Below are 14,473 nucleotides of genomic sequence, written 5' to 3' on the forward strand. Positions count from 1 at the left end.
AGATGTTCCCTTGTGGTGACAGTAAAATCGTAATGACATTTTTTTTTTTGTAATGACATTTCTGAAGGCAACTAATAATCCAAATGGGAGGCAAGTTCCAAAACCCACCAAATTTGAACTAAAGTGTATATATTAGCATGCACACGTACTCCGCTATCTGGCCCACACACCCTCAGACGCCTCCACACATGTGGTCCAAGATTTGCCAAAGGGCCCTCTGTTCTCTGATAAATAAAATCCACAGATTTCAGGCAAAATCTTTATTTTTTTCCTCAGAAAGTGTCTGTGAGGTTTCCTGTGAAGACGTTAAATTCCATAAGACGTTCCTCATTTTTTTCACCTAAGGAAAAAAAAAAAAAGCCCAATACCCTCTCACCTCCCCATCTCTATCTAATCCTTTTGTATTGAAATTTACTCAGCGTCGCGGGACGAACCCGCCCGTCCCCCCGCCCCCCCTCCGCCCCCGAGTGAGACTTGCACTTCCAAAGCGGAATCCCCCCTCAGGACCCAGAAGGGGGCGGGGGATGGGGGGGCGGGGAAGCCACCGAATCAAAGTAACAACTCGTGGACGCAGGCGCACAGACGCCCTAAGGCGCCCCTCAGGACGCCCCTCAGCCGCCTCAAGTTTCTGCCCTTCCGCTGTAGAGCTGCAAAGGTGTAGGCAGGTATGAGCACGGCTCCCTTCGAACAGGTAGTGAGAGTGTCCAAGAAGTCAAGAAGTCAAGACAAAAAATCACTCAAAGATTTTCAGGTACGAGGAACCCGAGGAAGTTGGCGACCGAGATGGCGTTCGCGAGTGTTTGTTTACTCAGCCTCAGTCAACTTCGCGGCGCGTTTCACTCCGCGGATTGTCCATTTCTTTTCTGTGTGGGGACACTTCACTGCACTGTTGTATGCTCCACCCCCAGCTTCGCGGCCCACGCGCGCGCACACAAAGACACACACACCACACGCTCCTCTCTCACACACACACACACACACATTCTTCCCTCTCCCCTCACACCACAACACACATACACACAGTAATGTTCTTCCCTCTCCCCTCACACAATGTTCTTCCCTCTCCCCTGACTCACAAACACACACACACACACACAAACACACACAGTAATATTCTTCCCTCTCCCCTCACTCACAAACACACACACACACACGCACACACACACACAGTAATATTCTTCCCTCTCCCCCCACACCAAACAACACACTCACACCACCTCCCCCCACCGCCACGCTTTACTGCCCGGGCCTTCTCTCCCTAGGTTTGTCACTCGCAGCCACACTGTAGTACATTCACACCCTTCCCCCAGCACTTTCCTGATCTGCCCCTCTACCCTCCTGTCACACATGGTTATATTGTCACCCATAACACCCTCTCCCTCCGCTGCGCGGCCTCCCCCCTCCCCCGCCGCCACACTGTCACCGCTACACTCTGCCACAGGCACCACCGCTACACACACACCCCCCTCGCCCCCGGGCTGCACCGTCGTCTCCTTCGCAGCTGGGTCACACAAGCACGCAGTTACATTGTTACACACCCGCACGCCGCTTTGTAACACACGCGCAGTCACTCGCGCCCCTCCCGCTCCCGCGCCGGCTCCCCCCCCGCCGGCCCCCCCGCGGCGGCCCGCGGCGGCGCCGATGACCTCACGGCGCGCGCGCGGCGCGGCCCGGCGAGGCCGCAGATTGGCTGGCCGCGCCTCCGCGGCACTTCAAAGCCGGAGAGGGAGCTACAATTGTGGTGGAATGGGCGGAACTGATCATTGTATTGCACACCTCTAAAAAAAACACTGCCTCTGATTTATCAATATAAAAAAGATCCTCTGAGAGGAGGAGGGCACTTTTGTGTGATGGCAACTTCACTTCTAGGGGTGAGTCTCAGGATTTTCTCTTGCTGGTTTAATTAGTTTCCTTTTATTGCCGATCGGAGGGGGTTAAAGTCGCCCCGGCCAGGCCACGGGCTATCAGTCTCTATTGAGAGCTTTTTTTTTTTTTTTTTTTTCCTTTAAATACAAGTGAGTTTGGAGAAAAGAAAGAGGGGGAGAGGGGGGCAGAGTCACTTTTTTTCAGCGCAGGAAAAGGTTCGAAGGGCATTTAGACAAGCCACCTCGCAGCGCCCGGCTGCTCCCTGCCCGGGAGACTTGCGCCCAGTCCTTTTTATAGGCGACGATTTCGGGGGTAAAGAGAGCAAGTTTTTCCTCCTGAGCAAACTGCAGATTTCCCCTCTTCCCCTTAAAAAATATCGCAGCCCGCCTTGCCTTGCAGGTACGTTGAACCGTCTCTCTCTCTCTTTACTATTGTAGTTTTTTTTTTTTTTTTTTTTTAAGAAAATAAAAAGAAAAGCAGGAAGAGCGAGCGAGCCCTCTAGTTTGACCTCTTTTGGCCTGGGAGAAACAACCCAGCATGGGTTTCTGGGGACCGGAACAGGATTTTCAAAGCTCTCTCTGGATTACAGGGGAAGCGCTCTTAAAAGCAATCCAATGGTTTTTTTCCCCAGGCTTCTCGGCAAAGGAAACTTCCTTCCTCCCCAATCTGGACTTTTTTTGCTTGCTTGTTTGTTTCGAAGTGCCTGGGGCCTTGTGTGCACGAGAGTGTTGTTTTAGGTGAGATTACTTGTCAAACTCTTCTTTAGCATGGCGCTTTGCTCCCGAATCAGACGCCGACAGCCAAACTTGTCCCCTCCCGTAGAGTAGGAAGCAGCCGGGTGCCAGGGCTGTTGGGGGAGCCAGGTGAGTTGGTGGCGGCGCGCCGCAACGAGAGATGGGGTGCCGTGGGGCGTTTTGGAGGCTACCGGAGGACTGATGCACGTCTCTTTCCTCCCTCCCCCACCGGCCTTTTGCCCCCCTCCCCCACCCCTTCCCTCTCCTCCTTCCCGCAGGAAGAACCGAGGTTGGGATCCACTCCTCTGGCCATGCTCGCTGCTACCTGTAATAAGATCGGCAGCCCCAGCCCGTCTCCCTCCTCCCTCTCGGACAGCTCTTCTTCCTTCGGCAAAGGCTTCCACCCCTGGAAACGCTCCTCGTCCTCCTCCTCCGGCAGCTGCAACGTGGTGGGTTCCAGTCTCTCGAGCTTCGGCGTGTCGGGGGCCTCCAGGAACGGCGGTACGTCCTCGGCGGCGGCGGCGGCCGCGGCGGCGGCGGCGGCGGCGGCGGCCCTGGTGTCCGACTCGTTCAGCTGCGGCGGCTCGCCGGGCTCCAGCGCCTTCTCCCTCACCTCCAGCAGCGCCGCCGCCGCCGCCGCGGCCGCCGCGGCCGCCGCCTCCAGCTCGCCCTTCGCCAACGACTATTCCGTGTTCCAGGCCCCTGGCGTGTCGGGGGGGAGCGGCGGAGGGGGCGGCGGCGGCGGCGGCGGCTCCTCCGCGCACTCTCAGGACGGCTCCCACCAGCCCGTGTTCATTTCCAAGGTGCACACCTCGGTGGACGGGCTGCAGGGCATCTACCCGCGCGTGGGCATGGCGCACCCGTACGAGTCCTGGTTCAAGCCCTCGCACCCGGGCCTGGGCGCGGCGGGCGACGTGGGCTCGGCCGGCGCCTCCAGCTGGTGGGACGTGGGCGCCGGCTGGATCGACGTGCAGAACCCGAATGGCGCGGCGGCGCTGCCCGGCTCGCTGCACCCCGCCGCCGGGGGGCTCCAAACCTCGCTGCACTCGCCGCTCGGAGGCTACAACTCGGATTACTCGGGCCTGAGCCACTCCGCCTTCAGCAGCGGCGCCTCCTCGCACCTGCTCAGCCCCGCCGGGCAGCACCTCATGGACGGCTTCAAGCCAGTGCTGCCCGGCTCCTACCCGGACTCGGCCCCGTCGCCGCTGGCCGGCGCTGGCGGCTCCATGCTGAGCGCCGGGCCGTCGGCGCCGCTGGGGGGCTCCCCGCGCTCCTCCGCACGCCGCTACTCGGGTCGCGCCACCTGCGACTGCCCCAACTGCCAGGAGGCGGAGCGGCTGGGCCCGGCCGGGGCCAGCCTGCGGCGCAAGGGCCTGCACAGCTGCCACATACCGGGCTGCGGCAAGGTGTACGGCAAGACGTCGCACCTCAAGGCGCACCTGCGCTGGCACACGGGCGAGCGGCCCTTCGTGTGCAACTGGCTCTTCTGCGGCAAGCGCTTCACGCGCTCCGACGAGCTGCAGCGGCACCTGCGGACCCACACGGGCGAGAAGCGCTTCGCCTGCCCTGTCTGCAACAAACGCTTCATGCGCAGCGACCACCTCAGCAAGCACGTGAAGACGCACAGCGGCGGCGGCGGCGGCGGCTCGGCGGGCTCGGGTAGCGGCGGCAAGAAGGGCAGCGACACCGACAGCGAGCACAGCGCGGCGGGCAGCCCGCCCTGCCACTCCCCGGAGTTGCTGCCGCCGCCGGAGCCCGGGCACCGCAACGGCCTGGAGTGACGCGCCTCCTCCGGCTGCCCTTCCGCTCGGCCCCCTCCCAGCCCGGTCCACTCGGCCGCGTCTGCCCCGGCCTCTGCTCCAGCCTCTGTCCTCGGCATCCTGCTCGCACTTTCTGTCTCTTTCGGTCTCTGTCTCTCTCTCTTAGCTCACTCTGTGACTTGACTTTGTAAAGGGGCTGTGGACGTGTAAGTAACACCCGCCGCTCCCCTGGGCGCCGGCTCTCCCACCTGCCCCAGGTCGCACGCTGGCCCGGAGCTCCGCGCAGCCCCAGCCGGCGCCTGGCCGGCGCTTTGGTTCGCCTCGGCCGCCCTCTGCCATCCCCGGGCTGGCACGAGCGTGTCTTTTAGAGGGAAGCGGTCGCGGGACCGGGGGCCTCCGGGTCGAGCGGCGCGGTGGGGAGGGCGAGGCAGGAGGCAGGGCGTCCCCGCCGGGCAGCCGCCCACCAGCTCCGAGAACCGCGGCTCCGAGGGCCCCGCCTGGCCGCCGCGGGCCGCGGCCCTCAGTGCGCAGAGCTGCCGCAGCTGCGCGGGGGTGCCCATCTCGGGCGGCCCCGAGCCCCGGAGTTTGCGGAGTTAGCCCTCCCAACGCCAGCTCGGCCTCTTTTCCTTTGTTCCCTGAGGTGGAACCGATTCAAGTTTCAGCTAAGGGCAGTCCTGGCGGATCGCTGCAGCAGCCTTCTTTCATCTTTATAACATTTTTTTTTTTAACTAAAAAAAAAAAAACTAAAGAAAAAAAATACAGCATCCTTCCACTTGGTTTCCCTTCTAGATAGTTTTTCCTCTAGCAGTGAACAAGTCTTTCTTTCCAAACTGCTAACAGCGATCCCAAAGTTATTTTGATTGCATTAACTTAACTTATGGGGTGGGGGTGGGGGTGAGGGTTAGGTGTCTTTTTCTTATGCAAAAATACCCCCTTTCCGGTGAGACCAGATTAACTATCTCCGTGTTTGTCCTTTTCTACCTCGTTTTTTCCACCACTCCCGAGCATAATCTCCCAATCTTTTTTTTTTTTTTTGCTAGTCCAGCCACCAATTTGTATTGTACCCATTTCTGTAAATTCTTGGAATTCATCGAAGATTCTTAGGGTTAAACTTTTTTTTGTGTGATTTAAACTTATAAACAAGTGAAGAAGCTATCGTTTAATTGAGACGAGGCTGTAGTTTAAATGCCAAAAGAGGGAAAATAGGAAACAAAAAAAAAACTTTGTAAAATATATCTGAACCTAATGGTTTGTACAACTGGAGAATCGTTCTAGATTAGTTACCAATTATAACTCCACCAGTGTATGGGTGCGAGGTGCAGCTGTCCAGGAGACGATTTTGTATAGTATTTTTCTTGTACATTACTTCCAGTAAATATTTGAAAATATATTGAAGTAAAGTTGATTTTTTTTTTTGTCACAAAAAATATTAAGAGTTATTGTTGCAGTTCTGATGAGCTGCAGGTATTTTGAACTCACTTCTGGAGGTGCAGAGCCACAAACGCACTTTCGGGGCTTAGTTTTGCTCGAATATGAATTTAGATAGGTATCAAACTGTAACTAAGACAATATTTGATAAATGTGGGATGACATTTAATTTAATGGAGCATGTACTTCTTTGCATTTGCTGGCAGTTCAGGCATAGTTAAAGTGAGAGTTCTCCTATATTTCATAATAACTGGGTCTGCTAAAACCCATGTATTAAATAAATTGTCCAAGTGAAACTCAACTAACTTTGGCCTTTGTGTATTTCCTGAAGGTAATATTGTTAACTGTTAATAAACACTCCTGACACTACATTTAAATGTTTGCAGATTCTGCAAACTAATTGCTCATTGTAATGTTGAAATAATTTGGATATTTCACATTGAAATGAAAAGCCTTTCTCTGGAACATTTTAGACTTGCATTTTAAATGCATGAGATGTAATTGATTTATTTGTAATATTTTAAATGGTATTAATAAACTCAGATAAAAGACTAGGCCAGTTAATTTGTATTTTTTTTTTCCTTTTTAAACTATGGACATTTGCATTTTATCTTCAGTTAAATGTCTAATTTAAGCAAAATATAACCCTGTTTTTTTTTGTGGTAATATTTAAATAATTGCCTTTAAGATATTACTTAGATGGAATGATCTATTTGGCAAAGCTGTGTTTCTCTATTTACCAAGATTAAGATTATAGTGTCTAAGAAATGTAATTAATTATTTACCAGTAGATTTAGCTCAAAGCATCAGGATTTACTGACCTCTTCAAATTTGTACTAAGTCACCAAACAATTCAAAGAAATCTCCCTGTTCTGCTTCCTTCTCTCCAGAAGGAGTCAGGTTGTTGGCCATTGATTGTATTTGGTATTTAAAAGGCCAAGCCTTACATTGGAAGATCAGTACATCTAAAATAAAAACATGGGTTTGGGGATAACTTTTGTTGTTAGGGGGTGGAGGAGGTCAAGCTAACAAAAGCTTGTTTTTGGCATTCCATGTCTTAGCTAAAGATTATGTAGAGGTAAATATCAGTAGTAGATTCCTGTTGAAATGAGTTATCTGTTCTTTTAAAGTCTCTAAACAGCCACCAAAGAAAAGGAAGGTTAAACCTTAATCTATTTACTAGGCTATTGTTCATAGGTGTCAATGATGCCAATAAAAAAATATTGTCTTGTTATGTCTAAGTGCATTTAAGCAATGAGTGTTCCTTGAGCCATACTTTGAAACATAAAATACTTTAAATGTTGATTGATGTTATATCAAACTATTTCACTATTAGATTAATATTATTATTTTGAATCAAATTGAATAAAAAGTTAGTGTGTTCAGATTCTTCTAAGTTTAGCTTCTTTCTTTCTGTTTGTATTCTCTCCACCCCAAGTTTAGTCTTGGTGTATTTCTTGACCTGAAAATTTTCCATTGAAATTTCTATAAAGTCATTATTATCCATAGAAGTTGAAAATTCAGAATGCTATGAATATTGTAAATTCAGGAGAAAAGAACAATTAGGGATAAAAAAAAATTTAGAATAATACAGTTTGTACCCAAGTAGCAGACTGCTTTTATCCTGTTGTATATGCAGGTACTCGAGACCTCCAATCCCTATGGTTTTGCAAGCAAGGTTAGCCCTGGTTCTTTGGTATACTATAGCTCTAAGAAATGGTTTTTAAAAGTAAAATAGTCTCTTTCTGTCACTTTCTTCCTAGGAATAACACGCAGAACACAGTTTAAGTGTTGTTTCTTTTTTATTGAAAGTTGAAATGCTGAGGGATTCCGAGAAAGCGGCTCTGAAGGAGTTAAATGTAGTGGCAGGTAAGAGGAAAGCTGCTTGGTACATTTATAATATAAGTTGCATTACATACAGCATCCCATTTGATTTAAGAAGTGGGTAATGACAAGGAGAGAGATTGGAGGATTTCTTTGGGGGTAGTTGAGGGGAACAGATTGCAAACTTTCACTTTTCTCCTTCCCCTCCTCCTCCCTCTTCTAGCTCTGGTTTAGTTTGTTTTGATGGTTATTGAGCAGTTTTTCTAGATTCACTTTGTGGAGGGTGGGCAGGGTTCTCTTTTGGGGTCGGAGGACAGAAGATAAGGTGCAAAGTTGTGATTTTTCTCTCTGCTTTGTCTGTGGTAAAGAACCTCTTAACAGTGCCTGAAGGCTCACACAAATGAAGCCAAAGGCTGGATCTCACTTTGAACCAAGGGACGAGCTTCCAGTCTTCAGATCAAGGTAGAGTTAAACGAGTTGTTGACCCAGAGGTCAGGCCAGCTTTATCAGTGCTCCCTCCAGAGACTGGAACAGGGCCATGGCTCAGTCTAGCCTTTTCTGTTGGTCCGCCTCATCTCTTCCCCAAACTTTCTTCCCTACCTTGCTTTATCCTACCTTGGTTCAGTTTCCCTCTCTCTCTCTCTGGGTGATCTCCTTCATCTTGGGGACATGACTGTGACTTGTTGACATTGGACTATGAACAAAATTATTTTATGCTAGAAACTTCATTTAAGACAATGTGATGAGTTACTCTCCCTAATCAACCCATCTTAGAAAAAGTTCTTAGATGGTTTTGCCTTCCTTCAACTTTATTCTTACCCTAGTCTTGGTATAACTTCCCAACTGGGCTTCCCTTGGGGAGAGAATGCTGAAATTAAAAATTAAAGACAAGCGGGTGATGAGACTAGACTCCTGAGTGGGCAGATCGATATTCCTGCCATCAAGTTTCATCTCCCTGCGGATCTTTTGGTGAGATTACTGAATGGAATGTTACAGAAGGCCTGTGGAGGAATTTCTTTAAATTAAATATTTTGTACGATGAGCTCAAAGGTCAGATGATCTTTTAGGTTGGTAAATTAAGGCAGGAAATTCAGAGGAACAAAATTGTAGATGTGATTGTTCTCTGGCTGCTTAAGGTGGTGGAGATAGACATTTTAATGAAAGAAGTTCTACATTTTGCTCACTTTTTCATATGAATAGCCTCAAAGGGATTAATTTGATGTAGGTATTTTGAACAAACTGGGGTTTTTGTATTCTTGCTGTTTTATGTTATTTCTGTCCAGACAGGCGTTCTTATTTCTCCCGACAGACACCCGTAAGAAAAACTCAGGTAGGATTAACGCTTTCTTTTTAAAAAAAAATAGGATTTCTACAGTTGCCTGCCTTTCTTTATTAAAAAAAAAAAAGTAGCCCAGCAGATTATTTCTATCACTGTATTTGGGAAAAAAGAAAATCGTGTTAAGGAAGGATCAAAAGGAGTGACGTGTAGAGTATGGTGTACTCATTTTTAAGTTAGGAGTGTCTCTTATGGCATCTTTTGAGGACTTTGCTTGTTATACAATTGTGGCTGTGGTTTAAAAATGAGGTTCAGAATTTGCTCGCGGCCCTATTTATTCCCTGCTTCCGGATTAAAGGAAAGCCGGTAATTCCTTGCCACCCTGGGCTGCGGCCGCCGCGGCTGCAGGGGATGCGCGTCAGTGGCCCTCTCCTTAGGTTCGCTGCCTTCCCGGGGAGCAGAGGTGTTGATCTGCTGTAGCGTGGGGGAGGGGGGAAATCTATTTTCTTTGGTCCCTGGGCGCGTGTTTAATTTAATTTAATTTTCTGCGGAGTCTCCCGGGCGGCGAGGAAGCAGCCTCCTGCGTTTCGCTGTGGTTCCCGAGGACTGTCGGGGCTTCCAGAGCTCTCGGGACAGCGAGGAGAGCCTGGGGTGATCGAGGGCCGCGCGGGCAGACAGCGCCCGCTCAGGGCTGCGGCTTTCCCCTGCCGCTCTCAAGCCATTCTTTGCAGGCCCTGGCGGGGGTGGGGTGGGGTGGGTGGGGGTGGGGGTGGGGGTGCTCCTTTAAGCCCCCTCCCTAACTTTGCTTCTCAGGCCACCAGTTCTTGCAGCGCGGGAGGCCACGCGAGAGGCGTCCTCGGCTCCCCTGGCAGCGCTCTTAGCCGGGGCCTGGGCTGCCCGAAGTTTCCCTCCGGCTCTTCTGTGAATTCAGGGGGCAGGTTCTGAACCCCGGAGGATTTCCCAGCCTGTCTGAACGCTGCCCCCGCTTCCCTGTCCTGCCGGCTGCTCTCAGAAGGACCCTCGGAGCACCCCCCACCCCCAGCCCACCCCACCCCCAGCCCCGGGAAGAGTCCGGGTCGGGCGAGCCACCGCGTCCGCTCGGGGGGTTGCAGCGAAGGGTGGGGCCGAGCCTGGGAGCCCCCGCCCCGCCCCCGGCCGCCCCCGGCCGCCCCCCGCCGAGCTGCGGGCCGCAGCCGCCCGCCGAGCGCCGGTGCACACAAAGACGTGGCGGGCGCCTCCGCTGGCTGCGCGGACGACGAGCGCCCCCGTGCGCCCCGCGCTCGCTCTGCAGCCGCCCAGCGCCCGCCCGGCCGCCGCCACCCGGCCCGCGCGAGCCGACCGTGGGAATCGCGGCGGTGAGCCTCCCCGAGCCCACCTCCCCGCTCCAAAAAGACGCTCGAGTAGGCCAGAGTAGGGGTGGAGGACGGCCTGCCTTCCCCCGGCTCTCCCCGTTCTCAGCATCCGCGAGCGCCTGCACCTCGTGGCTTGCCTCCCCCTGCCCCGGGGGCTGGGGGGGGGCGGGGGCTGGCTCTCCGTCCCGCCTGTGCCACCCGGGCCTCCCGCGGCGAGGACGGGCCCAGGTCGTCCTCCCCAAACGTGTTTGGACTTCTCTTAGCAACGACTGTCCTAGCGACGATTGCCTTAGCGACGACTGCCTGCCCTTCGTCGCCTTCGGCGTTCCTTTCTGGGCCGAACCGCCGCATTCACTCGCGCCCGCCCCCCCCCCGCCTCGCGGGGTTCAGCCAAGCGCGGCGTCCTCCTTCCGCGGGAAGCTTTAGCCTTGTCCTTGTGTCACTGGTTTGCCAGACGCACACCAAGGAGCTCCCGCACCTTTACCCACGCTGCTATCATAAAGGAAGCAAAGACAAGTCTGATTGGCTGCGCAAAAACTGCCCTTTTTGATTTCGGGAATCAAGGAACAGTAGAGCCCCCTCACTGACTCCTTCGAGCAGCCTTAGATGGATGATAGATGGATGATAGATGAGAAAGATATGTCGGTAGCTATAGATTTAGAAATAGATCGAGAGAGAGGACAATCGTTGTACCTGTTGAACTTTTCTTTACTGTGTTGTACCTAAACCCCAGCAACTTCTCTCAAGTGTTCTTCTCCCTCTTTGCTTCTTGACCCTTCGGGCAGCCAGGTATTTGGGGAGTGCTAGCAACATCCTCCAGGCCCCATATTGTGGTGACAACTGAAGGAAAGGGAGAACAAGAACGCCCTTTATTTAAAGGGCTTTCCTTGGAGAATGTACCTGCAGCTCCAAGGCGGCCTGAGGACGGGAGCCGGTTCCCAGGAAGCCTCTTTACCCCTCCTCTCTTAGGCGCCTCTAGGACCTCATCGTACAGGTTTGGATCCTTGGCTTGCACTTTGTACGCTGCAAGCGAAAGTTATGCATGCACCGTCTCTATATACTTAAGACAGCCTGTGCTGCTGCTGCGCCGCAAGCATCTTCCTCGTCGCTTACATCCAGGGTGTTCGCAGAGCCCCACACCTGCGAATGGTACGGCGGCTGCAGGCTCGTCGCGCCTGTGGTTAAATCCAGAGCTCAGTTGACGCCTCTCCCAGTAGCGGGTAAGGCAGGGGCAGTGAGGGCCTCGGGTGCCCAGCCCAGCCCCTGCAGCCTCGGATAGAAACATTCTGGCCGCCAGAAGCTCCAGGATATACTTGACGCGACCACCTCTGGAGCCGCCACCACCCTCCTCCCTCCAACTAGCCGGTGACTCGAGCCCCTGTTCCCACCCCTCTCTCCGGGGTCCGGAAAGCCGGGAAGCGCTGGAATGCCTCGTTCTCTCACCCTATTGTGCCTAGGTGTTGCAAACCACTGGAGGACAGAGCTTTGCGCTTTGATCTCATGTCCCAGTCATTCTTTAGCACAGAGGGGTGAGTTTAAATTAAATTTCTTTCTTTACTGATAAGTTCTAATGGGTCTCAGAAGGTGAATAATTATGCAGTAACATTTCATGGGTTGTTGGAGTGGGAATTCCCACTGCGCTGTCACCAGGAACAGAACTTCCCCGTTGGCTCAATGCTAAATGAAGCTTCTCAAGTAAGCTACAAGTGTCTTTCAGATCTCGGTGCAAATGATAGTCCTCTCCTGCTCTCACCTTTCTCACTCCTGCAAAGCAGTTTGTCCTCACATTTTTTATCATTTAAATGTATCTGTGATCTAAAAATACTTAAAAAATAGGTCTACTAAAGATCTTCTATCTGAAGGTTAGAAAATATTTGCTTTGATGATTAAATAGTATTCCTATTAAGACAAAGTACACACTGATGAAACCTGGGACCATAGTTTCCTGGAAAGAGGAGCGACCTAGGACTTGTCTCTGAATATCTGAACTTAGTCTTGCCATTTCTCTTCACTTATTTTTTGCTTGAATCCTGAGAAAAAGGGTCAAGACTGGGAGCTGCTGCAATCAGAGCTCTGAACTATCTAATTGCAAGTTTGGAAATGGACTTTTCATGGGGGGCAAGTTAAAAGAAAAAAAATGCCTTTGCGGCTTTATTCAAAATAGTCATCTACCTGTTAGAAAATGTGAACGAATTTTTTTAAGATTTTGGTTTTTATTTAATTTCCCCCCAAGATACTAAGAAACAACATCAACGGTTTGAATATTGAAATGGATGATGACATTTTGATGCTCAAAAGGAAATCAGACTCAAACTATAAGAAATCTAAATTTGTAATTTAAAGGCACAATGGAACTCTTTATTGTTTTGTTTTTTAAAAGAAATCCTTTCTACCCCATTCACATCAGTGTTTCATTGCATAGCATTTTCCTTGTTTACTTTTCTTCTCTTTAAATTTCTTTCTTTAAATGAATTAAGCTCCCACAAGCTTTAAGATTTCTAAATCAACACATAGAAATTGGAACCTGCTTATCAAGTTTTCACTTTTCTTTTGGCAACTAATTTGAAAGGGCCTAAACAATGAGTTGATTTACATTATGCTCATTTCACTTTGTACTCTATGTGAATGTTGAAAAAAAAAAAAACACCTCACTAATTCACCTAGGGTTATCTTTACATCTTTGAGAGAACTGATCCTTCCAGCTTTAAGTTTTTAGTCACTCCATTTTAAGCAATGAAATAGAAGAAAGAAAGTAGATGTTTTTCCCCCCTAGAGTTCAGATGATTGTGTAGTTCAACTGAAAGTAAAGGATTTGTACTGTGCAATTTTGCACCCAATTTAATGTCCCTAATTATGCAGGTACCCTATCATCAGGTTTCCTATCATTTCAGGAAGTTTTGTGCTCATTCTTCTACAGTGATCAATGCTTCATTTCTCTCCTACATGCCTATCCCTTATTTTTGCTTTTTTTTTTTTTTTCATAAGCAGTTTCTTTCTCCTTTCAATTTAACCAACAATGGTCCTTGTGAGGGAGGGGGTACCTGGTGGCAGGTGGAAACGTATTTAAAAGAGATTCACATTGATTTAGTGATATTTTAAAAATATTATGTTATGAAAATGCTCTTTAACATAATTTGTCTATGGATACATAAAGTTTCTATTTAAAAAAAACACCAAGTTTCTATTTAGAGAAAAATCATCACTTTAATAACATTAAATTATATTGCTCCCAACTTTGATAAGGTTCTTGTAGGCAACAATTCAGTAGCTTTTATACTGTGAGGCAAATTAAATTTTGCTCTTTCTCTTAATAAATAACTATTTGGCTTAAAACTGAAGTAATTAAGTTTGGGTAAGGTACTCATATATTTTATTTTCTATGCCTTCAATAGTGACATATTTTAGTTCATTATCACAATTGAATGTTGTAATAGTAATCAATAGAGAGCAGTAAAACAACCTTGTAAATATTTTGGGAAAAAAAAACATCATATATTCTTCAGTTGCATATACTTTGTAGAGAGCATATGATATAATTTATTTAGCATATGATAAAATTATTAAATGTGAACATACTTTGCTTAGTGATATGTTTACTTGAGTGTTTTAATATATATATATATATATCCAGGAAAATCAGAATCGGTGAAGTGTTCCGTTCCTAAAATTCCATCTGTTGTTTTGCAGAGAAAATTTTAGTTTCATAAGAGGAGTATAATAGTGGCCCCTGTTGCAAAGAAATGGTGTTTATATCTGTGAAGTTGTTTTAGTACTCCTTATTTTATAGTCCAAAAGCAGTGGCATGGTTCTTTTTACTTCATTTTTTTAAAGTAAACGTTTCATTTTGAAATAACTTTAGATTTATAGAAAAATTGTAAAAACAGTACCGCGAGTTCTGGGGTTTTCCCTATTGTTATTATTTTACATTACTATGGTAATATCTGTCGAACCTAAGAAATCAATATTGGTATATAATTTTTAAAAAATAGAGAATGAAAGGCAACAGATGTTGCATGGCACATCAGTCAGTGGCAAAATATAGTTTAGGAAGATGCTGAACTTCTTTGGTCAGCTTGCCTATGCAGAGACTACATTAGAGTAAGTTACATAGAGATCTATTCCTCAGGGATATGCCTTTGATGTATAGTTTCTTAGAATGAAATTTTTTATTTCTTTCATAGTTAATTAAAATATCAGAAGACATGACTAGCTAAGTTTTTTTTCCCCATGTAT

At 48.9% G+C, this 14,473-nt stretch overlaps 1 protein-coding gene and 1 long non-coding RNA gene across 4 annotated transcripts in view; both read left to right on the forward strand.

The window, feature by feature from the left end:
* The first annotated feature begins 567 nt into the window (after window positions 1-567).
* Window positions 568-6,159, forward strand: SP8 (Sp8 transcription factor). Of its 2 annotated transcripts, none has more exons than XM_077856571.1 (2): window positions 568-751; window positions 2,879-6,159. In XM_077856571.1, exons 1-2 carry the CDS (start codon window positions 668-670, stop codon window positions 4,379-4,381), a joined length of 1,587 nt encoding a protein of 528 aa, XP_077712697.1. In that variant the 5' UTR covers window positions 568-667; the 3' UTR covers window positions 4,382-6,159. The 2 variants fall into 2 exon arrangements, with proteins under 2 accessions (XP_077712697.1, XP_077712698.1); XM_077856572.1 differs by lacking the exon at window positions 568-751 and adding an exon at window positions 1,683-1,871.
* Window positions 6,160-10,612: 4,453 nt separating this feature from the next.
* LOC144288775 (uncharacterized) overlaps window positions 10,613-14,473 on the forward strand; it is a 43,962-nt gene continuing 40,101 nt past the window's right edge. For both annotated transcript variants that reach the window (XR_013356775.1, XR_013356774.1), the window contains exon 1: window positions 10,613-11,769. This is a non-coding gene — a long non-coding RNA (uncharacterized LOC144288775). The remainder of the gene's footprint in view (window positions 11,770-14,473) is intronic.

The sequence above is a fragment of the Canis aureus genome, chromosome 18, assembly GCF_053574225.1.
Source record: "Canis aureus isolate CA01 chromosome 18, VMU_Caureus_v.1.0, whole genome shotgun sequence".
NCBI lineage: Eukaryota > Metazoa > Chordata > Mammalia > Carnivora > Canidae > Canis > Canis aureus.